The sequence below is a fragment of the Thunnus thynnus genome, chromosome 9 (genome assembly GCF_963924715.1).
Source record: "Thunnus thynnus chromosome 9, fThuThy2.1, whole genome shotgun sequence".
Lineage (NCBI taxonomy): Eukaryota > Metazoa > Chordata > Actinopteri > Scombriformes > Scombridae > Thunnus > Thunnus thynnus.
In genome coordinates, this window is record NC_089525.1 from 10,043,233 (window position 1) to 10,069,460 (window position 26,228).

The window sequence follows — 26,228 nt, forward strand, 5'->3', positions numbered from 1 at the left end:
CATTTAATGTAGAGCACAAACATGTACTTTTTAAATTGCCTTGAAACGCTGTTCAGATCCATTTTTAGATCAGTTCCCCCAGTGAACTCCACACATGCATGTGTGAATCACAGTTCCCTGTCCTCCTTGACCCTCTCTGAGGTCTTAACAACAGCAAACTGATAGGGCCTGCTGGTTATCAGGAGTAAATAGAAGCTCTGCAGAGGCTCTGATTTTAACTAAACAGCCCTGACCCTCTGAAACACGACTCAACCCGACTTAGCCCAAGCAGATGTACTGCTGTGGGAGCAAATTATGAGAAAAGTAAAGGGGAAAAAATGTTTTGGCACAGAAGCATGAGATGTGGACATGAAACACCTCCTCATCTTTCATAAAACTGGTCTGACGGCATGACAACAGCAATACACTCATCTAAACTTTCTCTTTGGTCCTGTTTCTCTATGAACACTGCTAACAGCTCCTTACAAAAAAGGGCTGACAGCTCAGAAGACAATCAAGCAGGGCTGCCGAGGTGCTTCTCTGTACATTATTCTGACAGGAGATATGTGACACAAGCAGACTTGCGTAGTGATAGATGAGTCTCTTCATGTATCACAGGCTGGACATGAAGGGGGCTCTCTGCCAGGTCCTATTCTAATACGCCTGCATTGATCTAAGCTCCTCTTTATTAATCATGCACTTAACACAGAAGTCTGTGTTGCTTTCATCCTTTCTTCTGTTACCTCATGTCCTCACTTTTATCATTACAGCAACTATGGCGCTCTTTGTCTCTGCAAGAACAAGACATTACTCTTGCTACAACAGGCCCTTTTGATAGTCAACACAAATGTAAAAGGTGTCACATACAGCGAGATACGTGCATTGAAGATGCAGAGTGCATGAGGACGGGCCTACATATTCATGGCCTTTGCAGCAAGGGTAAAGAGATACATATATTACAGTGACACCATGTACAGTGAGAGCACTGCCATTGTGGGGAGAATAGATAGATTAGATCTTGCTAGGACTATACTGCCCCCTTCTGATGTTAAAACGAATAGCTTTTCATTCAGCTGGTGCTTTAGTGTCACACCTCCTGAACTAAATTTCACCCCAACATTGCATAAATCTGCAAAGGACAATTCAAGAATCTGGTGCAGCCTGGATCTGTTTAACCCAAGTATTAAGTGTACTAAGGTCAGTGTGGTCAGTAAATAGTTGCCACAAAGGAAATGTGTTGATTTTTATTCAAAAGTTACTGTCTCCAGACAAGTACAAATCAGAAAACAGAGTGACTGAAAGAGGATGGGATAATAGACAACAACTTAGAGTGTAGGCAAGAGTGCAGAAAAAAAAATAAAACACAGAAATGGCTGAAAGGAAAGAAAGAAATTAAATTTTGTATATATACACACATGATCTAATAAGAATTTATACCAATGTAGTGGTAAGTAACAAACAATAAACAGTACTTTTTCCTTAAAAGAATTTTCTTTTTTACTTACATAAAATAATTAGGCAAAAACACATATAGGCTGTTCATCTACTTTATCACATTACATCTGACCACCTCATGTTTCATGTTCTAAGAAGCCAATTATCCATCTTTAAACATGACTGATCCTCTGACATGGAAGATTACTGTGAGAGAAGGTGACCTTCACAAGCATGTTTAAGGCTTAAGCATGGAATGACTACAAAATAAAAACCTCAGTAGACAAAACATTTCATTAAAACTTGTGTGTGACAAATATATGTCAAAATCTAAGCTTTGTCTAGCTGCCACAGCGCTGCTGAATAACTCATCTTCAGTATTGTCTGAATGACTACCTTTCACTTTTAACATTTGAAATTTTTAAGTATTTTGTGACAGGACTTTTTATGTTGAGAAAACCTTAAAGCTGATTTCACAAATCTTTTCATTAGTTTTATCCAAACTAATTTACATGTAGGAAAAAAGGTAGAAACCCGAAGACATTATCAAGACAAAAAGAAAAAAAAAAACAACATAAAAATACAAATTTAAAAATCTTCCTTGATGCATGGCTTTACATGCTTTCATTTTTTTTTTTAGTTTACTTACACATTTCTCAAACTTTGTGACTGAAGGTTGAAAAGTTGAAAATAAGAAAACCAAAAGCACATATATAAAATCAGCACCGATTCATATATAACTTTTATTTAAAATGTAGAGATACCCATTTCAACATTATGCTGCTGGATTTTAAGAGAAAAAAGATGTGAATTTCTTGGACTGAGCTGCTTTCTGCCAGAGCCCACACAGTGGCACCACTGGGATAAAACTCTGCTCATTGTTAGGGGAAACATTTCTCTAGTAGATGGTGGTTAAGGAGTGGTCCAAATCTTGGGGTAAGCTCTAGGACTTACTGCTTAACAGTGTGGAGCGTTCAGTGGACTCTGGGAATCTTCACAGCATAAAAGGGATCCGATTCTACGTGACATCTCACCATCTTAACCACCAGTGGTTATCAGGACCTCAAATCGGGCCCAACAACAGGGAAAAGAAACTTAAGAGATAGAGGGAGGGGGGAAAAAAAGAGCACAGAAACATAAAGACCTCCATCCACTTGGCTAACACAGTACAAGCAAGCTACTACAGTCTGTTTATAAATTACTACTTCACACCTGGTAACTTACTACAATTGTAAAAAGGGTTAGACAAAAACAAAAAATGTTTCTTAAGTTAAACACACCAATTCATCCCCGTTTAAAAAAAAAAAAAAAAAAAAGGAAAAAGGAAAAAAAGCTATTATGGATTTTTCTTCAGACATGTCTCATTTCTAATAGGTTTGGGAGTGGCCTGTTACACTATTTCTGAACAGGAAGAGCTTACCCAAGATTATAAAAGTAAATATTTGAAACAAAGTCCTCTCTGAGCAAGCAACACTGAGTGTGGGTTGTCATTGGTCCACGTGGAGTACAAGCCAGAATTTTTTTTGTTTTGTTTTTGCTTTTTCTTACAGAAAACACATCTGTTTTCGCATCTAAAATTCTCTTTAAATACAAAGCGCCTCTTCCGTTATCCCAGCGTCAAAATCATCTGGATATTAGCTTAAAACATGGACACCCCAAGGACCTAGAAGAGAGAGAAAAAAAACATGCTTTAATAACCAGTTATATAGTTAAAAAACTCACATTTAATGAGAAATAGGTATATGACCTGCTGATATTAAAAAAGACGGTGTAAAATGACAGTATATGCGTATAGTATGAACGTTTACATGAATAATGATTGAAGTCCAATACAGACTTAGCTATTTGACAATTCATAATGTCACCAACTATTTGCTTCTACCAATTAATCAAATAAAAAAAATAGATACTTTATATAGTCATCTAATAGTGGTGCACCTCATCAAAAAAAATTTAAAAATTTAATTGGGTCTCCTAACAGCAGGGTGTCACCTGGGTAGTTGCATGACTGCAGAAGTTAAGACCAACGCATGTCAGGGGAGAAAGTAATCAACCTGACTATTTAAGAATAAAATACAGAGCAATAAACTGTGGATAGAGGTCTGACTAAAGTCATACAAAATAAGCTGCTGAATTGAAGTGACAATGTAAATGATTTGCTCCAAGCAAAAAGGTTGTGTAACCACTGCTGGCTGTTATAAAGTTTTTAATAATCTGCATCGAGTCCATCTGACTTACTGTCTGCTGTTTCATAGTATAATCTCATCTACAGCCCCTTCATTTTTAATACCGTGGAAAAGTAATTCAGAGTGGAAAAAAAAAAAAGGACCTGAGGCAGACTTGTTAAGAAAAAGCTTAATGAAACAAGACACTGTTTGCTGAAGAGAAACTGTTTTTTTTTTTTGTGACAATGAATTTAAGTTGACATAAAACACGCTTACATTTCTCAGTGCTCTACACTCATGCAGTCTGACGAGCCCTCGATTTCAAGGCTCGGTGTGAGAACAAACCCTAAAACCTTCTTACGGTGGGGACGTGTTGAAACAAGAATTTAAGGCTGGCAGTACACTCTGAAATAAATAAAATTTGGCATGTTTACACAGGCAAAAATGGTGGCTTTGCAACCAACGAGGAATGTTGCATTTGGCTGCAGTGCATGCAGGCTGGTCAGCTTAACTTGTCTAAATGCTTTGCACTGCTTTATTTATTCAGCGCTGAAAATAACACTATACTTGCAACTGGTCCGTGTACTGTGACTCGTTGCAAGCTGTCCAAATTTCGGTTTACCTACACATAGTTAGACTAATTTTAGTGTAACTGTCCACTTTGAGGAAATGAGAAGTTGTTCCAGCTCTCACTGTGCCTCACAAGCTCCTCCAACTGGCCATTACACCAACACTCCTGGTGTTTCCAGAAAAACACTGCTATCTTGCACAGCAGTCTAAGAGGAAATTTGAATTTGGAGTAAGCAACCAGCCTAGAGGTAGTCTACAAACAGACAAGTAGATGCTCCTTACCGATTCATCCATGATAGAAGCGGGGTCAAAGTAATCTGGCTTGAGCTCAGACCTCTCACGACGATTCTTAGAGGGTGGCTGGAAGAGAAAGACGGAGTGTTTAGAACAACATATTATGGATTTTTTGCGATATACCTTACACACACACACACTAAAAATTGGAGCTTTTAACTCCTGTTGCTGAATTTGGAAAGAATATATCACTCATGCAATGAAGAGAGTGAATTTAGAAAAAGTAGGGCAGTTGTTCAATTTTCTGGTTGATTCAACATGACATTTGGAGCCTTTCTCAAAGCACAGAACTAGTAGAAGCATCCAAAATAGACATGTCTTGGATGAAATTTAGTTCTGGCTTTACACTCATCATACATGGTTTTGTGGTGTCGGTGAAAATGGTCAAATAAATTAGTCACAAGGCTTGTGTTGTACCAACAGTTACAAGGCACTGTCAACACAGTATGTTCCATCATCTTTTTAAAAACCAAAAACCAGATAAAGCCTTTTACCCCCTGCCAACAATTTCTTTTGATTATTTCAGTTGTCTTCTTTGCTCATTCTGACATTACATGCAAAAAACACCACACACACATACACACACACACACAAGATGCTCCATATCAATTATTGCATTCTTAACAAATCAGTCATCTCTTAGAATAACTGACTGGGCATTCCCCATGCAGGGAGAGTACAAGCGAAACCAGAAACCAAAATGTAATCACAAATATTTCATGGTCTAAGTCATGACACAAGACTGGGTCGAAACCTAGTATATAACTGGACCGTGTATGGTCAATGTGTGAAAATGTGGCCAATTTGTTACAGGGACAGTCAGTGGTAGTGTCTACAACGTGAATTCCTGGATATTAAATCTTTATCTGCGATTTTCTGTAATAGTTCCAGAAATATTTGTTTTTAAAGTGTACTGAAGCAGCATATCACATGACATGGTTAAAAAAAAAAAAAAAAAAAAAGGTTATAAATGCAGTTGAAAGAAAAATACTTTCCACTCACATCTCGGGATGTTTGATTTGAAAGAGAACTTATTTTAATTCTAATTATAACTATTCTAATTATCTGTTAACTCCCCCTGCTCTTTCATGTGTTTCACTCTGCGGATGTCTCTTGGTTTTCACTCTGCATTGAGTGTTTTGAGTGATGTTATTTGGGCTTTAACTCTCTCTCATGCCTCTATGTACCTTTAGTCTGGCTCTTTCACTGTTGATGATCATGGAGGCTGCGGTGGAAATTGTAAATGAAAGTTCTGACAGCATTTTGGGTTCAAATTCGGGAGGTTTATATCCACCCAGTTATTGTAGTTACAGTCAAATCAAACACACCTGCAGAGCAGCTGCCCCACACTACACTGATATAACAGCTACATGAGTCCCATGTTTTACCTGCAAGACTTGTTTTAATACTGTTGTTCATCGTTTGTGATGTGAAAACGTCAGAGAAATAAAAAGCTTGCGTCCTGGTAAAACACTAAACACACTAGCGTCTCTCCTGCCAGCTGCTGACACGCTGTCAACCAAAGAGTCAATCACACTGGCAGTAGAGGAGGATATGGAAGACAGACGCTGGTATGTGTCTGTTTAAATGGAAGTTTAACCAGCTTCACTGTATTTAACACCGGAGTTGAGAGTGTCAGAGCAGGTAACACAGTCACTCTGCATCGCGCTGCTGTCCTCCGCTTCCATTATCTCACACCGATTCATTTTGAAAGCGCAACAGCCAATGGAGAAATTCCAACACTTGGCCAGCTGACCAATAAGGTAACTTCAGTCACTGAGGCCTGCAGTTCTTTATACATCCATGAGAGCAGAGCAGAGGAGAGAGACTGGGAGTCCTGACCTTACACCTGTGTGCAGTTATTGACTGGGGGCTACACACCCACTGCCCAAAGGTTGACACCCAGAAGTGTCCCGAACACAGCAAATTAATGAGAAAAAAAGCAGCAGCCTGAAGGTGATAATGATGCAACTGACAAGTTTGGATGGGCCAACAAAATGTAATCAATCACTTAAAATTAACCACTACTATCTATTAAAAAGCAATTATTCATGAGTTAAACTGTTGGGTTTTTACAAGGGTTGTTTTGGTCTCTTTCTGTCAAAATGTTCAAGAACAGACAACACTTGGTGATAGGTACAAGATCACTTGATTCTGATAACAAACTGGTAATAATCTTGCCCCAAAAAGCCTGGTAGGACATCCCTACAGTTTGTTTGTGCACTATGTGCAAGATAAATCTTTTTAAAAAAAATCAAAACATGATATTTTTTTGATTTGTACTTCACTCAAATTTTGGTTAACACTTCAGTTAAATGAGCGTCTCACCAGGTCAATGTCCATGGTGTCAAAGTCCATGCCTTCATTGAGGTCATCCATACGACCCTCAGATGACATCATCACATCCTCCACGATCGGCTCTTCGTCTTCCTCCATAAGCCCAGTGCCGCGACGACTGCACAAACAAAGCAATGTATAAATATTGAAACATATTTATAATGAGACATCAGTAGGCACCTCTGTGTGCAGGTGTGTCTGAGTCTTACATAGCATGCTGCAGATTGGTTCTGAGCTTGGCATAGCTCATGGCTCTTTCCTGCTGCTGACGTGCCTCTTCTTGCTGTCTCTGGGCCAGCATCCACGTCACCTGGGAACTAAATGCACAAGCGCACATTAATTAGCCATGTTTTTAGTCCACATGTGTTTGGTGATTAAACTGGAGATACCACATGGAAGTCAGTTAAAACTACATAGATGGCCCACTGGCCTGACGCCTATGAAAAGTCAAGTTGAATAAATAAACTAATCAGTCACTGTCCCAGTACAGCCGGCTTGGCAGGCTGTGAAGTACAAGCGTTTTGCTACCATTTGCCCTCAAAATTAATAGCACGCAAATGGGAAATTACATTGAACCCCGTCCTAATGTATTTTGGCTCATATTCCAGTCCTCTGATCCCATTCTCAGAGAATAAGCAATCCACTGAACCAAATGATGGGCCTGGATCTGAGCCTACATATATTTAGAAAATCTTGAAGTAGGAAGCATTTGAATGCAAGGAAATAGATATTTCATTTAAATAAAAAAGGGCATCAAAGGCCAACACAGCAAATGAGAAAAAAAGCTAATGTTGGACTATGGAGTTTAGGGGTGTACACATATGACTTGGCACAACATTTCATGATACAATTGAGCCAATAGATTGATCAGATTATAAATATCATTAATTATACCCCCTGATGGTACTTGTTTTAATATGCATAAATTAAATGCAAGACAGCACACTTTAACATAAATTTACACTGAATTGCTGAAGGTCTTTTTTTTGTTGCCTGGCTAATTAAGGTGTTTTTATTTGAATTTTGTACTGATATCCATTAGAAAACAATGACACAAAGTAAGAAATCATGCCACTGATTTTGCACATTATGTCTGAGGTGGAATTAATAAATCTTCTACAGTCAGTCTGTTTTCATTTCAACATTGTTAAAAATATCTTGCATGCATTGAACCGTGATCCCTGTGACACGTATTGTACCGAACTGTGAGCTAACTGCATCGTTACACCTCTGGAATGCAACAGTTAAATGTGCGTACTTGTAATCCATGGGTGTCTGGTGGTGCTGAGGCGTCTGTTGATGGTGCTGTGGGTGTTGGTGGGGCTGCTGCTGGTCGTGAGGGAGGGGGTAGACTCCCATGTAGCTGTCATCACGACCCCTCTTAGGGTCTCGCATGGCAGTGGAGGTGAGGTGGGGGGACGGCATCATGACTGGGGTCTGCATGCTCTGCTGCCACACCTCACTGCTGCTGCTCTCCTCTGGAAGGGAAGGGCCGTAGTGTTAGACGAACTAACTGCTAATGTGAACATGCGTTTTATGCTACGCTTTAAGTGCCAAAGATTGCCCCCAAGTGACCTAACTTCATCCCAAGTCACTATTGATGATTATAAAATGAATTATGAACAATGTTGAATTTCAAAACATGGACTGTGAGAATATTTAGGAGTGCTATTGAATACTTCAATAAAACCGGCAAATGTATCTTTCCACTAAGGCAGGAGTTCTTATACTTTGTCTGCTTTGAAGAGTTGTTGGGATGTCGGGATAGTATATTCTCAAAAGATGTGGAATACAGTACAGAAAATGACTCTACACGCACTGCACCCAGATGTCTTTTCAGCAAACACTCATTGACATACACACACACGCAGACAGAGATTAAGAGAACCCGTGTGATTGGTGAGGAACAGTTTGACTCATTTCACTCTCTCCTACCATCTGCTGTTTAATCTCCTCACCCACCAACTCAGCTTGCTGAGCCAGGCTGGCAGGAACGCATCTGGGTTAATCTGGGCTCCAACATCGCTTTTGTAACATCATGACTGGGTTATAATGTATGTAGTACATGTAGTATGTAGTGGTGTTAGAAAACTGGTGGCGCCCAGTGAAGCTTTTCACAATAATGCAGCTGTTTTTACAATCTGGACAGAATTTTGTCGATGGCAATTTTCTGAAGCTAAGTTGTAAATCCTGTTATAGAACATTAGTGATGATTTTGTTGATTCCCAAGTTTCCTCTACCTTCTGGCAGCTTCCTTTTCGCTGCCGAAGTTCCAGCTGTAGCAGCAGGAGGCTTGGTCTTCTTGGAGCGAATGGAGGAGCCTCTGCTTGAATAGCCACTCATCACAGACATGGTATCGTCATCACCACCAGCCTGCAGGGAATTCCTGTAGGAGATGAGGGGGAGCCAGCAGTCCTCTCGCTGCAGTGCCATCTGGAACGTCATGAAGCGCTCCAGGTACATGTGGCTGGGGAGAAGCAGGAGGTCATATAGACAAGATGAACAAACTTGTGCACCCATGCATACAGAGGACAAACTTTACACATGAAACCAGGTGCACATTCCAGCTGGAGGGTAAAAAAAAAAAAAGCAAAAAAAAAAAAGAAGCAGCTTCATATCAACCACCCACGCATCAGAAACAACAGTTGCACCAGTTGTCACGAACACCTGTTGCACTGTAGCCTCCCACCCGTCAGCTCCGCAGAAAAAACTTACACAGTCCTCTTGTCTTGTCTCATAAGCTTGGAGGAGAACTCGCTGAGGATGTCCAAGAAAGCCAGGTTGAGGGGAGGGCCTCCTTCTCCCTGGGGACTAGGCTCCTTAAATGCAAACTCAATGCCATCCCTGAGAGGTGCACAGAGACAGAACAAGACAACGTCAGCAGAGAAATTTTTTTGGATACAAAATATGTAGAGAAAATTCTAAAAAGTCTTAAGTATCATGAAATTTGTTTAAGGAAGCTATGTGTAGTTTTTTTTTTTTATTTGGCCCTAGGAGACTAATGCAATATGTGTTTAACACTACCAGGCCACCAGCATGCCTGACTCAACTACTTTTTAAATGTTTTTTGATTAAAGCTACTCACAGACATGCGAGACAATTTTTAAACTAAATATTTGTAAAACGTTCTTCAACTGTGTCTCCCTCTGAAAGTTTTTCTTTGCACAGCAGAAAAGCATGCCAACTCTAATGAGGAAACCACAAAACCCACTGAGATCAAGGGTGAAGTAGTTACCATTATGAAAATGTAAGCATTAGAGCACAGACCTCTAAAGTTCTATTAAACTCACCCGTTTACACCGTCAGAAACTGTTACACTTGACACCCAATAGTGTCACAATGTACTATAATGTAATGCTACAATAACTTTGAAAGTTTAAACGTTTAAAATACAAGATGGAAACAAAGCACAATGTTTAGCATGTATTCATTACTTTGACATGCGTTGCACACATGGCATATCCCATTACACAGTATGCCCACATGTTGCACAAGTGTAGGGGACACCCAAGCTTCCTGCTTACACAGCAAACATGCATACATCTGCTTCCAGGGAACATGTCTGAGATTATGATCTAATAGGGGTGTAACGGTACACAAAATTCACGGTTCGGTATGATTTTGGTACAGCAGGAAAAAAAGGAAGGTAGAATATAATATTTTGGTCCTTTATTTTGAAAAATGTAAACATCCAACTATGGCTCATTGGCCAAAACTATTACTGAAAGAGTTGAGTTTTACTGCAGTGGAAAAAGAAAACAACTTCTCAGTTTCTTGCAAGGAATCAGGACACCTGCTGACAGCTGCTTTATTCTGATTTATGATCTAACTGTATATAAAGTAGTTGAAACTAACTCCACCTCCAGCAGCCACAACAGTAACATGCTGCTCTAACACTGATGCTTCAGTATTAATAATATGATGATGTCATACACAATATATCAGTCAGAGGGACAAAACCACTACTTTTACTTTCTTGTTTTGTATAATTGTTCAGAACGGCTTTACTAAAGGTGGAATTAAAAGCCGACTTTCATGTGGTAACACTTCACTGTGGAGATAACAGAGCATATTTCTATAATAGTGTTGCACTCAGTCAGTGTTTCGTTTGTCATTCTGACGGCAGCGACGCTACAGGGTGACCAGGCTACCTTGGCTAAGCCGGCTGGCATACATCCATGCTACAGCCAAGATGTGTGCTGCCAAAACGTTTCGGGTGGAACTTGTGCTCTAGAATTATTGTTCTGCACGTCAGCGTAAGTGGATTATTAAACTATTTTGGCAGTAATTGTTGGGTCACGAAGCATATTCCTCGTACAACTGCATGCACTGAACCATAACATCCGTACCATGACGGTTCAGGACGAATACACGTGCAGTTACACCCCTATAATCTTATAATTAAAAAAGGGAGAAATAAAGACAACGTGATGCAGGCATGGGCCATTTACAAATGGACACTGTCGAGGAATGTGTGCTTTTACACTCAGTTTACTATTATTGCAAAAATGAACCAACATGTATCATTTAAAAAAGTTCAAGAGTGCACAAAGAATATTTTCTTTGTTTTGTCACTGCGCCAATTAATGTTTACAGAAGCTGTTGGAAAATATATTATACTGCTGATGACTTTATAGCACTGTTGCCCCTCAGTGTGTTTGAACACAACGTCTTTCTTCAAGTGCATGGGAATGGGCCAATCTAACTGTAACATTTATCAGCTAAGCCTCTCCAAAAGCCATAGGAAAAAATAACATGGAAAGAGGAAACACAGTATTTAGGAGTAATTTGTCTAAAATGACAGTTCCCAGAGGCAAGGCCAAAATTTTAAGTGCAATGCAATGTAACAAGAGACGAATGAAGCCTTACTTGTGCAGCATAGCGATGGCGTCTCTGGTTTTGACTTGGTCGAGACCGAAGGTCAGAGAAAACCGACGGGCCAACTCTTTGATTCCACAGAATGAAGAGGAGGAGCGATCAAATCCGTGACCCAGGTCAGACAGCATTTCATTGAAAAGCTAGCAGAAACAGAAGGGAAGTATTAGCGTTAATTATTTCAACATAACTTAAAACTGGGTTGAATGAATCAGAGGTCAGTGACTGAATTAATAAGGAGTGAGCAAAAGTATGTAGACTAACCTGCTGCAGACTGAGGATGAGGGTCTTGGCACATTGAATTTTGTCGATTTGCCGAGTCTTACTCATGGTCTCCTTGATGATATCACCATAATCATTGTAATACTGTAAAGAAAAAAACAACAACAAAACAATACTTAAGACTTATATCTCTGATCATGAGCTGATTTACATGTCTAGTGTTAAGACAAACAATGCAACAGCAGATATGGTAAAAACCACATGTTGCTCCTGTGCTAACTCCCAGGTAAACACTGAATGGACATTCATTCTGACTAAATTATTGTACTGGCAGGAGCATATTGTACAACTGTAATGATTAAAGCTTCTGCAAACTGCACTATGTAGAGTCAAAAATTTTGCAAATGACCATTAAAAAAATCCAAACTTACCCTCATGTACTGTTTGAAGATGTCAGCTCCAGTCTTCATTTCTACCACACAGTAGATGATCAGTTTACAGTAGGCAGCCAGGAGGTTTCTCCTCTTGTGCAGAGCTTCGATCTTCACTGCCTCATCATCCTGTTGCCCATCTGAAAAGATAGAAAAAAAAGAAGACAGCAGATCAATCAGCTGCACAAATTATTTTTTACTACATTTTATTTACTCTACTTGCTTACTGGAGCAAAGCAGAAAGTGAATTAACTGCTAAAACTGTACATTTGCATTTATACCTGTGCTATTTGTATCATCATCCTGGTCTATGAAGACATGGTTCAAGATGAAGGAGAGCAGTTCAGACTGCAGCGAGTCCTCTGGGGAATAGACCAGGGGCTCCAGGTGTTCCCTGCCTCCGGACACCATCTGGTGGCTAAAGATGAGCAGGAGGTCACACAGGATGGTGAATGCCTAAAAAGGAAGGAGAAAAAAAGAAGTTAACACCGGAAAAAAACAACAACAAAACTCTGACTTCTTACTTCAGATGTACAGATAGATTTGTGGTTTTAGTGTCTGTCACCTGTTCTTTAACGGCTGTGTTGACATTGGTGAGGTAGCGCTGACACATCATACAGAATGCCCTCATCTGCTTCCTCAGGGTAACCATGTCCTCCTGATTCACAAGAAAGGTCAAAAAAAGTTTTTAGCAATTTCAAAGCGGTGCAAAAAAAAAAAAGGGACAGTGAAGTTGGCTGAAGGAGACCTCACCTTCCTGGAGCTGCCCTCAGATAACTTGGCCAGGTGCCACAGGATCACATAGTGGGTACACTGCAGTGAGTGGATGACTATCTGCTCACACAAAAGTAAGTACCAGAAAGGTTAATAATCAGTAGTACTGTAATAAAATGATAATTTGCTCAGTCATATAATTGCAGTTGGTGTGTATGTTTATATTTATGTTTAATGACCTGTTCAGGCATGTCTCCATTCTCTATGCCTGTGTTGAGCAGCTTGAAGTTGCTGGTAAACAGGTCCCACCCAGAGAGATCATGTGCACTGCAACATATTTAAGAAATTAAATAATTAAGTCAATTTCAAAACCAGGCGCATAAAACCACAGATAAATTATTGTACTGGCTGAAGAAGAAGAAGAGACAAGAAAGGGGAAATATGAAATGGAGGAGGAAAGAGGTACTGTAGAGAGAGAGAGAGAGAGAGAGAGAGAGAGAGAGAGAGAGAGAGAGAGAGAGAGAGAAAAGATATCATACTTATGAAATGCTGTGATCCTCTTTAGAGTCGACAACACCTGATAAGCATCATCTTCATCAGCATCTTCACCCTGCAAAGAGAAATTGTGTTACATTTTTCGTAAGATGCTGACTCATCTGATAAGGAATAAATTATCTAGAACAGATACAACTGCAAGTTTTCAGAAAAACTTTAAATATATCTGATGGTCTTTTTCCACACTCCATTTGATAAGGTTTTCTCAAACTTTCACATACAGTGTGTCATTCAAATATTGAAGTGTGTTTGTTACTAATGTACAGTGCTTATTGGTCTTTTGAAAAACATGACACTAGTTTTATAAATTAAGTGCTCCGTGCATTATAATCACCACTGCTAGAGTAAAAAAAACAAAAAGACTTTCTCTGACCACAGTTGAAAGCCAAAGTCTGCTGTTACTTTGCATTTTAATATGTAGTAAAAAGCTAAAACAGAGAAAATGAAAGGAAAAGTAAACTGACTCATATCACCACAGTTTGAGGCAGGATGACAGCCCTATTTGCAGATGAATCAAAATTTGAATTTACTACAACAATTTGAGTGCTTTTGCAACAAGATGGTCACAAGTGAGATTTATGCAAAAATGCGTAACAACAAGCAAACATGGTGATGATAATATGAAGCGGTAGAAGTGTAAGTGGATAAAGCCCACTTTTCCAAAAGGGCAATGAGTATAAACATACATGTTAAGGAGTACCAACATGTGTCTTTTGTCACTCCTACCTCTTGTAGAAAATCCTCCAGTAGTCTGTTGAACTTGTCCACCAGCTCATCCAGCAGCTGGGAGCGGGCAATGTCCACCCTATTAAAGATTGTGAACTCCTCATTGCAGAGGGCATGGTAAGTCTTGGAGCAGGCCTCCAAAACTTCAGTGTCTGTGTGCTTCTCCACAATTTCCCTGATCTGACGCAGCAGGGATTCCAGGTGCTGTGTTGGATAGTATGGGAAAGATTGACATAAATGTGATGCAAGCCAATGGGAGGATTAACCCATTATTATTTTGATTAATTATACCTATCTAATCAATCTGACTGGTATTAAAATAAAAACAAAAATGTGTCTGTGACAAGCAGCAAGCGTGTACCTTTTCCAGACGGCCTGTGGTATAAATTTCGAGGTCAAAGAACTGAGGAAGCTGTAACAAGTTGGTCACCTTCTCTGCATCCACAGCATACTGTAGGACAAACATTCAACATAATGATTAATAATGTTTCTTTAGGGATGAATGAACTTTTGAAGCCACTGGCTCTGAGGAGGAGTGCTGATTAAGAACATATAGTAGATATAACATACCTTGGCCAGTAGAGGGGGCAAAGCCACAGCAAACAGCTCTGTCATTCTGGTTCTGTCATCCAACTGAGTCTTTTTTTCTTTCGCTGTCATCACCTAATGAGAGATGCAAGCTTATCTTCACCACTAGTTTGCATTCATGTATGCAAAAAGTCTACTGTTGACTTTCCACTTTTTGTAATCTTTACTTTTCCACCGGGATATATCTGGTGAGTTTCAAGCTAAGCTTTGATTTTAGTTTTTCCTACTGATTGTTTCTCACATTTCATAATTGATGTGGCTGCAGTTCACCAGGAGCATGTATCTGGTGGCAGGTTTTTATTGTGCTTCCTAAATACCTTTGCTGAATTAAAAAAGTTTTTTTTAATTCTTTAAAAATTATTCAACTATAAGCTTTCTTCTAGGAACATGTCCCAGTAGTGCTGCTTTCAAATACACATTTAAGGGCTAAAGGAAGCTTCCAGCACTTAAACTCATTGAGAAAAAAAGTGTCTGTTAAGCACAGTAACTTCTACACCACAATGTCTATAAGATTTTGTGGGATTAATGTTAAGTTTTACTGCCAGATTTGGTAAATACAACAATCCAGAGGGAAAATCTCTAAACACCATGATTCTACTGGTAATATAACAAGCAGAATATCTGAAAAATGTTTCCATCATTATCCTAAAACTGGCATCACAAATTTCAAAAGTGTGTCTACACAAGCACAAAACATTGCAGTACATTAACCGCTATCAACATGTTATATGTTCCAAAAAAAAAAAATCTAATATGCTTCACAAATTCAATCAACCATGGAAAACAATCCTTTTATCTTCCAATATGTCTTAAATTCAGCAAAAAACAGTTGCCAGACAAAGAGAAGAAGGAAAGAACAACTAGCATTTACAACAGTCTTTTAAAAACATTTTAACTGAAGTGAAAAAGTTAGAACGATGTGTTTGAACTGCCTTTGGCCTCCATTGGAGCTTCTACCGATCACCTCTAAAGTTACGTATAAATGATCAATTTTCAACAAGTGTCATCATGGCAATACCAAGAAGATCCAGGTCAGAAAAAAAACTCAATTATCATTTAACCAATATCTTTCCACTATTCAAAGTGTATTAGCCACTCTTACCCTCTTCCCTGTGCCTCTTCCAACAGGTGGGTGGCATTCAGCAGCCTGGCGTACAGTGCACAGCATGATTTCAATCAAGGCTGTCTCTTGTCTGTCTGTAAGAGCTGCAAGAAACACAAAACAACAATCAGAGTAGATCTTAGATCACACTTGGTCTTCAAACCACATGCCAGCAACATAGGCTGGAAAGAAGTCAGTGCCATACCTTCCTCTCCTGGTAATGGGTCGTCTAGCAGTAAGCTGATCATACACTCCCAGTCCTTCAGTAGCTCTGCACCGCATTCCCAGAGAGAGTCCACTAGGTAGGCTGCATGCTCGTGGAGCTAATGAAGAGAGATTTTCATCCAAATGAAGGATGGATGATTTGATTGCTTACATACTGCCAGTAAAGACAGAAATTATGGCCTGTGTGTGAAAATAAAACTTTGAATATATACCTCACTCTCCAGGAAGAAGAAGACAGTGGTCTTAATGAGGTTGGCGTTAGGGCTTTGTCTGCCTCTCCTCTTGGGGGCACCCTCCTCCTCGGGTTCCCGCTGGCTGAACAATCTTTGAGAATATTAATCATTAGTTGGGTATCACACAAAAGCAACCACACATAATTCTCCAACTGCATTTCTGAGAAGCAGCAAGGGGCCCGCAAAATTAAAACTCATAAGCTAGGCTGAGAAGTGACCCACTTGTGAAATTCAACTTCCAACGGAGGCCGGTCATTGAGCAACTTTACTATCTAGACTTCTGAGCTCCAAACAGAACGACTGCCAGAATGAATGTGAGAAAATAACAGTGATGCTGAAAGCAAATGCTTTTGGCAGGGATTAAAGCAAGGAAAGATTTGTGAGCTTGTGAGAAAAGTTGTTCAAGGGGAAATGTGCACAATGTATCAATCAGGCATGGTGCCTGAGAACTTTAAGCTCTGTTTTTGTTTTGTTTGTATGCACGCATAAGCACTGAATGTGTTTATTTCAACAATGTGTAGTCTAATAACAATCTTAAATGCTCACTTTTTCCTGACTTCTTTCTCCTCCTTCCCTAACCTGATCTACAACAATTTTTGACTTCTGTTCAGTGATAAGTTCAATTTACTGTTTGTCTGACATACTTCTTAAAGAGGAATTCTCCAGCTGCAATGGCGACAGGCCTGTGTGCTGAGTAGACCAAGTGATAGACACTCTCACAGTCCTCAGGGGTCAACACCTCATCTGTACTACTGCAGAGACAAGACAAACACAGAGTCAGTCAACTAAAGTTACAAAATAGATGCCAGTAGTGCACATGTACTTGACACAATGCCTGTGATGTACAGATTATGTCCCACTGATATGTGGTAAACAACATGGAGGTTGGGCCAACAACAGCACTAACCAGATACCATCAAGAACACAGCCACTTACTTCAAGACTAGAGTGAGTAATTTAATTGCTTGTACTGCGACATCATACTCTTTATCAAGAGTCATGGAGACAATCCGGTCCTAAGCAAAGAGAGAGAGAAGACAGATCAAATGAGCTATTTGGCTAGAAAGGAGTGAGTCAAATTCCATCAAAATGTGTCCACAGAGCACAAGTCTCAAGTTTGTGGCTATACAAAGTGTGAATTAATAAAGTTGGAGCGGATGTGTTTAAGTTGTCCAGCAGGTGGTGCTGACCTTGAAGCGACTGGTGAAGAGTTCCAGTCTTGCATTGAGTTCTCTGTTGTAGTAGAGACCCTGCAGAGCTGTCAGACACTTCAGACGTACCTCGCCTTGCTGAAATAGAAGATTAGAAAACAATAATTTAATCAATCTGTAATTAAAGAAATCAGTAGCAATCAGTAATTTTTTTGTCCATGTAAATTAAACATGACTCTGACCGAGATGAAAAAGGTTTATCAACTAATTAAAGTTGAAAATATATGCCTGTTTTTCTCCTGTGTTTACAAAAAAAAATGAAATAAACAACAGCACCAGAGAGCATCAACAACTAAGATCCACCTGTTTTTATGTTAGACCTGTTGATGAATACTGGAATGACAGCATGTTTCAATCCTGTTTTCTGAATTTTTGTGGCTACACTTGATTGTGCATTCAAAAATTGATTGTGCCTTTAAAAGCCCTGCAACACCCACACAGGTGTTTATACTTATTCTGGCTGATTAGACCTCTGCTCAGATTGATGTTGGGCACAGTTATGCTGGGAATTATGTTGAATCAACAGGTTGCATTTAATGATGAACATGGTAAATGTTTACATTGTCCTACGCCGACATGTACAACAAAACCAAGACAGAGTGATGGGGGAGCAGTCAATAAAGCACAGCCTGTACACACCGACACAGTCTTGAAAACAGATATAATCACAAAATAAAGAAAACAGTGCTTGCGAACCATGGGTGTGTAGGGGTTTTACAGAAACTACAAAAACAAGAGCTGAGCAAACCTTCCCGTAACCCACCTTATCATGCATCGTCCATCCCACATACTTCAGATAGCTGTCGTTGAGGAAGGCATCACTGTAGAGTTTCATCCATACTCCAATTTCTTCTATACAGATGGCCCTGATTTCTGCTATCGAATCACTGTTAAAACAGTCATTTGTTGTTAAACAGGACAACAACAACAGGAGTAGTTTTCTATAGCAATGTCAACAATACAGGCAGAATCAAGCCTTTTATTTTTGAATGATAGATGTGGCCATACCGATATCGATGAACAAATACTCCTTTGAATATTGCATTCATCATGTTTTCAATCTCATCCTGATTTTCTTGGAGCTGAAATAAAGAGCAGAACATACATAAGTACATAGGCACGTTTTTTCGGTCACACGCAAAGCTTAACTGACCAGAACGCTACACTAAGAGGTGACCAGGAGGCATTGTTAACATAATAAGACATATGTGACAGCCAACTATGCCACCATGCTGTGGTGTGGCTGCACAGTGAAGTAACAGATGGATGCCCGGTGGGACCTGCTGTTATATAACCTAATAAACTGACAATGCTAGCTGAATAACACTCAGCACTAACACAGTCACCGCAGGTCCACCACCTACAGAGGTGTTGCACCTCTAAAAATGGAACAGATTTACAGTCACAAGCTAGAGTAATTCACCATTATTTACTCTTATGCATATTACATACCTATTACTACTGAATGGCAAAGTGGCTGTGTGGACGTGCCTTTCATAGTTTGCCTGGTCAAAACGCCCGGCAGGTTGAGAACTTTTACATTTCATCAATTTCATTTCTGAGCTGATTTCAATTCTAGTTTTTACTTAAAACTCGCTCAAACTGTTAATCAAGTACAAAAAGAAAAGCTCCCATTAGGACTGAGAAGACATTGTGAAGGATTATTCATTTTTGTTAAATGGGATTATGACTGCTGACATTTCATTCTACCCACAGTTAAAAACCTGCATTCAATGACCACTGTCTTGCATGTAGGTTACTTTGGGGATGGGTTGTGAATGTTTCCTGCGGGATGTGAGGATTATTATCTTGTGTCATCAGACTCAGTACAAGATGGGAAAACCAAGATCTGGGAGTGAATGGGAGGAATCACCAGCCTTCTCATTAATAGCTATTTCAGCTTGCTAATGCTCTACAACATATACCTGTATGAAAACTCTCCTCTGTGACAAGTTAAATCACACTGGATAACCACAAGTATCATAATTTAAATCACCTACTCCTATTTTTTAACAAACACTTTATAAAAAATTAGTTAATTGCCAAATACAATACATTGTTTTGCTAGATGAACAACATGCAAGACCTCCTTTATTATCCATTTGCCACCTAATGATAAGCTGAACTAATATGGTGGGTGTTGAAGCTGTCTTACATATTGATTAAAAAAAACTGAGAAGTGCCCATAATTACTGAAGCAAAAAGAGCATATTACATAAACAGTGGGCACTGCATACATATTACTGAGAGCACACTGCATAAAGAGTCTGTTGACTTGCAACTCTCTGCCAAGTTTAGGCAAAACTTTTGTCTAGTCTGTAGTATGCCACATCGCTAATGAACCTGATAAAAGGTAACACATCACTGCTCAAAATAACCAGCATTTGGCAGTTATTCATGTCCTACCCTGGCAATCGGACTGTCCTGAATACCTTTTTTTGGGCATCTAAGCGATTCGACTCAGCATCAATTCTCAATTCAAAACCAATTCTCACTGAATAAATAAAAAGGGGGGCAGTAGTTTCATGCTCTTTCTCTAATTTACTGTGTACCAAATCATTCACTTATGTTCTTAGTCTACTCAGCTGCAATATGAAACGTAACTGGCAGTTAAGCTAACTGGTCTTGATGAAGGTCACTGTCTGACTAAGAGGAAAAAACACAAGTGTGTGAGTATGCAGCTTTTTGATTTAGAAAAAAAAAGTTAACTGTATTAATCTGGAAGCATATTACATTCTTCTTCCATGTGCTACCAACAGAACTGGTTAAATGCTTTTTCTAGAAACAAAAGTTGGTGTGTGTATTTTAGAGTAGAGAGAGAGAGAGAGAAAGAAGGAGGAGCAGTCTGCTGTGTTATTAACTTCCATCTCCAACAGAGGAGAGTAGCCTCTCTGCTGCAACGCTAGTACCAGGGAAAGCCATCGTTATCCAAGACGCTGTACAGGCACAGGGCTTTTGGAACGAAACAGACTGTGGACAGAATTATCGCTGGAGTTCGCTGCTCGACTAACTTTAGGCTCTGAGCGATGGAGTAATAAGTATTCACAAATATTGCTTAGCTAATTATTCAAAATGTGCCCAACCGCTCGCATTTTTGAATATGAACTACAAATTAACTCCAGTGTGTGTGCACCATACACCGCCCAGGTGCCCTTGCACTTGAGTTTTGTCAACATATTATTAACGACACAGAAAAATTGAATTTTGGAATCAGTAATTGATTCCGAATCACAGAAGATAAGAATCACGATTCCTATGTAAATCGATTTTGTCACCCCCCCCCAAAGATGCCATGTGGCCACTCTTACCTCTTTGCGTTTCTGCAGGAGTAGCTCCAGCCTGTCATTGGCCCTTTTAGCCACCATTTTATTTCTCTCTGCCTCATATTGACGCTGGGTGTTGTCCATGTTGATGCTCAAGTTTAGAGCTACATTCACCAGGGCTGTCATCAGCTTCATGGCTGTTACAAAACATAAGAGATAACAGTAACTAATTAATGTAATAATAGAATTAATAATTGGCTTACAACACCATGTGTGTGTATTTACCTGTCCTGCCACATTGGGCTTGTCTATAGTGTCAATGACATGCTACATAAACAAGCCCCTGAATAAAATGTAGTCTCTAGGTAACTCAATTACACCACAGAGTAAACGTACCAGAGCCCTTAAAGGCTGATGAATTGTGAGAAATTAAAAAGAAAACGTTTATTTTGGCTAATTAGACCTTGGATTTTATTTTATTTCATTTGTTTATTTAACAGGGACACTGCACATTAATAAACATTGCTGTAAATGCGCCAGAATTAGCCAAAAGGATACAACTATGCTAGAAATTATACAAGGTCACCAAACTCCATACACTAACAATCAGTGCAATTTAGCTGCAGGTTAGAAAAAACATGGTTTCATAGACGGAGAACAATACATGAATATTGTGTGCTCAATTACAGACTGTTGTAAAATGCACAATTTTGCAGCATAAACAATATTGGCTGTGTGTTCTGCATGACTCGAGTTATTGTAGAGCATGTGATCTGCTTCTGTCGGGTGCCACTGGCACTTTGTTATAGGGAGTAAATCCACATACACTGCTTAGATGAAGCCTGAGCACCCTTGTGTACAGTATATAACAAGTGCAGCCAATGATAAAGGTGTAAGCTGTCCTACTCTTATCTGTGGAATAAAGATAAAAGGATGTATAATCAGGCAAATTAAGTGAAAACACCAGTGTGGGTGTGCCACAGGTGTTTGGTGGCTTATTAGCGATTCTATTCTTTATTGATAAGACCGCAGAATTTTTTTTTTTGATTAGCCAAAATTAGTTTCTGTGAAAACGTAAAATGTGCTGCCCATATAAAGTTCACAGTTAACTAAATCTTGTAATATATACAAGAACAAGTAGTTACTGCAAATCAAAAAATTTGAAATCTTCAATTAAGAGAAAGCTGTTGACCAGCTACACCGATGTATTCATATTTCTTCCTAAAATATGTCTGCAGTTTAATTTCAATTCTACTCAATAATTCTCACTCAGTATGTAAGAACAAAGCCCTTAAAATGTGTGAGGGTACAAAAATGTTATCATGTAGTGTAAAGACTGCCCCAGGGGTGCCGTGACCCAAGATCCCTCCTATCTCTGACTGCTTTTCCCAACTCTTGCGTGCTTACAGAACAGGCTGATAACTGAAAATTCACTGCACAGACAGTCAAATGTACCTCACACACACATCCATACACTTCAACTTACCTGCCAGTGTTGAGGTGTGTCTGAAGGCTCGGACTTGGGAGTCCGATAGTCCGGTGAGAAGGGAGATGACTGTGTCCATCATGTACTCATCATAGATGATACTGTATTGACACTGGCGCACAAGCACCGAAATGAATTCACAAAAGCTTGATTTGAACTTCTTCCACTGGGGCCCTGCTATAGTTAGAGGGTAGTCACCACTGTCCTACAAAGGCCACAGGAGAAAGGACATCAGCAAAAGCAATGATGAAATGCTCCGACAATTAGTTGTTCTTTAAGAGTGAAAAGAGTTCCTATAAGTCTTATTTTCCTTGGCAAATGAAATAATTCCACATTTTTTATTCAATCTAAAATGACACTTAGGAAAAATCAAAAGATCACGGTAGTGATTGTACTGGAAAAAGTAGAGTTACCTCATCAAATTCCTCTGTCATTCGTCGGATGATCTCAGAGTTCTGCATGTTGCGGAACATTTCTCCACTGACCACACCTGATAAACACAGAGATGTTAGTTAGAAGACAATTTACTAAATGGTCAAGCACACCAACTCAAGGAAAAAAGAATACAACATATGTTTGAGTGGTTCTGTAGGGCACATACGGATTCAACAATTTTCCTCAATGTGTTTAAAAGGGACAATCATGCAGTAGGATGAGTTAAACACACACACACATACCTTTACATCCTGAGCACTGGATGAAGAAATTGATGAGATCTAGTAGCGCAACATCTCTGTCATGTTTGTATGACTCAATCCAGTCGTCAACAACAGACTACAGGAGTATAGGGATAGACAAATTTAAATATCAAAAATGAATAAAGACTGCAGAGTAACCGTTTCTTATGTGAGTGAAAGAGATTTTTACAGTGCGGAAATTGCCATTCATACCTGCATTGCACTCCTGCCCAGCTTCACCACCTCAAACAGCATCATGTTTTCCATGCCATTCTCTTGGTGGTGGCCATTTATCCGGCCTGCTCCCTTCCCTCCTTTGCCTTTCTCCCCTGCTGCCTTCTTCCCCTTCTTTCCGCCCTGCAACAGAATAGAGGACATGATGAAAAATACAGTGTGAGAACCAGGGCAGACATTAAGAGAAGACAAAGCAAGTTTTGTATACATAATACAAATATCTATGACTGCAAAAAAGACACAATACTGTCTTATTCAAACAGGATGTCCTGACACGGGCCAAATGCAAAGAGTCAAATGTGTTTTCCATACCTTTCCTTTCGCTGAGTTTGCAGTCCTTCCATCGGGATCCTCAGAGAAGTCTGTGTCTGAAGAGAATCGGGTGTCTGTATCCCTGGTAGATAAAAGCAGATATTAGTATGAAATTTCATATCAACGTCAACCTTTGTAGTAATTTAAAAAGTGTGAGCGTGCACTTACTGAGTAAAGGAGAACTCTGATGGTATTTCTGGTGCTGCTATCATTTCTGTAACATCTTCTGGATAACTTCAACTTATGACTGGCTTGAGATCCTCAGAAAATACCAGACAGGCAAGGTTGCATGTGACCTGGAATGTGAAACAGTAATTTAGAGAACCAAACATGCAAACTTCTTACACATTTCAGCACAGCACAAACAATAAATGCCACAAAAGCAAACATCTACTGTGTACATGTTTGCAGAAAGCACATCCTCTGTAGTGAGCAAATGTTTCTTTGATGCCATTCAGAGAGAAAAAAAATGCTTCACATGGTAACAGGGGGCGTACACAAATGCTCCTGTCTGCTCAGCTATCTAGCCATTGGCTCCCTCCCTTTCTCTGCTCCCCTTGGTTTACAGACAACGTCATGCAAGGCAGATTGGAGTGTCTTCCTCAATGGCCAAATATGGCACTGCCCTATCCGCCCCATACATATCTGAACCAATCAAAAGACAGTATCAACATCAACAAGATACTGCAGGCCACAGAGAAACTATTGCATGGTTGTGATGTGTGGATTAGTGGCACATACATCAAAGGAAAACTTTTGAAATTTCGGGTTCTTACTTTGCCCGTAATTCAGAAAAAAGGACATGTTCCCTTAGCAGTCAGGGAAGCCAATAAAAGCACCCCAGGTATAACCGTTCTGTCTTGAAAGGCAAACATAAACTCCACCCATCATGTACCCGCTCTGGGTGCGTCTTTCGGTCTTACCACACGTAGTGATGACATATAAGTGTGTCACTCTAAAAGTATAACAGCATTTACGGGTATTGAGTGAACTTTCAGTAAAACTGCCGGCTATAAATCCAATGTAACGTTAGTCTAAGGATCCTCTCGCTCATAATAACCTGCAAATATAGCACACATGCCAAATTTAAGGTCTTATCCAGCTATTTTTAATGAATTTATGAATAATCGACGTAAAATTATCCACACCAGCAAAACATTCAGTCTACGAAGAACCATGCAACATCAGTATTATGTATGAGGTAGTAAGACTTAGAAAGTTTAAAACTAACTGTGATATTTATTAGGTTAGGAAGTCGTTAGCGTGCTTATTTCCTTGATAGTGGGGGGATACTGCATGACAAGACGACGAGATTCTAGGGGTGTTGACTGAAAAAGTGGCGCCAAATCGGTCAGTGTATCTCATAAACTTGTTACTGCGAGGCTAGACTAGACGATCTTACACAGAACCAAATTGTAAAACCCAATAGTGTGGATTCATGCGAGTCAACTAAGCCACAAACTACCGGCTCCGTTCCCTCCACCATCGCCGACATGGCTACGCTCTTCGCCGGCTCCTGTCAAAATTGACACCGGTGCGCTGCTGGTGCTAAGCGCCACTAGCTAAGCAACCGAGGATTTTGACTTCTGGTTGATATTTGATAAAGTAAGCATGCGCTACTCAGTGCAAATACACTGCGATTTACCTTACAGGAAGGACGAAGGGCCTGTATAATGCATTCTTGTCAGATATAAGGGACACGCCAGCGTTTACTAACGCTATCGTAGTTGGACCATAATAACAAAACAACGCAAGCTCTACTGTACTAGCGCAAGCTAATATTAGCTAGCTAATACACAATAACCCTAGTCACCAATGTTTCCAAGGACAATAACTGCCTTCTATCTACATCCAAGCCGTGTCCAGTGCTCACCTTAAGACAAAGCAAATGACCGTAATAGATATGCGACAATTAACGAGCTGAGAATAACTCCCACCGATTAGCTATGCTAACAGCTACTGCTAACGTTACCTAAAAAAAACATCACGTCCTTGCGTCCTCCATCTTGCCTCGGGAGTTCCAGCACCGTATTGCATAAGCAACAAACACTTTGTTTACAAATATATAAAGTGCAACTAAGTCGCTTTAAACAATAAAACGATTCTTTGGGTTACGAACTAGATATTTTGCGCTACTGTACCAAAAATCCAGTTCGTTAGCGTGCTAACAACCGAAGTAGCCATGAACCGCGAGCTAGCGACGCGACTTGGTACAGGCAGACATCCGCGCTCTGGGCTCATCTGGAGCTAGCCTGGCTAGCGACACGGCTAGCAAAATACAAATCAACTAACTTCCAGATAGCTCTCCGCCATTTTACAGCTAACTTACCTTGTTGAGAAATGTAGTCCCGGCAGAACCGTAACTTTTACTATTCTTATTCAGCCTCCGTCTGAATCCCAATACAATGCTGTAAAAAGAGTTTAAAAGTCGCGGTCAGAGGCGGTTTCGGACGTTCTCTCACCCCGCTTGCTCCGTAGTTCGGTTTGTTGTTTCGACGACCTGGGAGGAGGAAATCCTGATGCAGAGCTACCACCTAGCGGCCACAATACCAGTGTTAGATACACCGCTGAGGATCTGACACCCAGTGGCGACTG

At 39.9% G+C, this 26,228-nt stretch overlaps 1 protein-coding gene across 3 annotated transcripts; it reads right to left on the bottom strand.

The window, feature by feature from the left end:
* Nucleotides 1–1,208: 1,208 nt before the first annotated feature.
* Nucleotides 1,209–26,171, bottom strand: stag2b (STAG2 cohesin complex component b). 3 transcript variants are annotated; one of them, XM_067598765.1, is made up of 34 exons: nucleotides 25,963–26,171; nucleotides 23,802–23,929; nucleotides 23,634–23,715; nucleotides 23,301–23,444; nucleotides 23,088–23,184; nucleotides 22,824–22,900; nucleotides 22,411–22,615; nucleotides 20,970–21,121; nucleotides 18,670–18,743; nucleotides 18,425–18,548; nucleotides 17,641–17,739; nucleotides 17,387–17,466; nucleotides 17,095–17,202; nucleotides 16,430–16,541; nucleotides 16,198–16,315; nucleotides 15,993–16,096; nucleotides 14,873–14,965; nucleotides 14,664–14,753; nucleotides 14,303–14,506; nucleotides 13,561–13,631; nucleotides 13,261–13,348; nucleotides 13,061–13,141; nucleotides 12,873–12,965; nucleotides 12,589–12,763; nucleotides 12,308–12,447; nucleotides 11,919–12,020; nucleotides 11,649–11,797; nucleotides 9,495–9,623; nucleotides 9,020–9,246; nucleotides 8,038–8,257; nucleotides 6,989–7,096; nucleotides 6,771–6,897; nucleotides 4,431–4,508; nucleotides 1,209–3,076 (listed from the first exon to the last, which is right to left on the bottom strand). In XM_067598765.1, the coding sequence occupies exons 2-34, from the start codon at nucleotides 23,843–23,845 to the stop codon at nucleotides 3,053–3,055; spliced, it is 3,819 nt and encodes a 1,272-aa protein (XP_067454866.1). In that variant the 5' UTR covers nucleotides 23,846–23,929; nucleotides 25,963–26,171; the 3' UTR covers nucleotides 1,209–3,052. The 3 variants fall into 3 exon arrangements, with proteins under 3 accessions (XP_067454866.1, XP_067454867.1, XP_067454868.1); XM_067598766.1 differs by having other exon boundaries at nucleotides 26,096–26,156; XM_067598767.1 differs by lacking the exon at nucleotides 25,963–26,171 and adding an exon at nucleotides 25,606–25,843.
* Nucleotides 26,172–26,228: the final 57 nt, after the last annotated feature.

What these genes read in the sequence shown, in the direction of transcription:
- stag2b (XM_067598765.1), bottom strand. Translation starts at nt 23,845, where the DNA reads ATGATAGCAGCACCAGAAATACCATCAGAGTTCTCCTTTACTCA. An exon ending in TGCCCCCTCTACTGGCCAAG is followed by an intron (nt 14,754 to 14,872) that starts GTATGTTATATC and finishes TTTGTCCTACAG; the next exon opens with TATGCTGTGGATGCAGAGAA. An exon ending in GAAAAGGAAGCTGCCAGAAG is followed by an intron (nt 8,258 to 9,019) that starts GTAGAGGAAACT and finishes CTTCCCTTCCAG; the next exon opens with AGGAGAGCAGCAGCAGTGAG.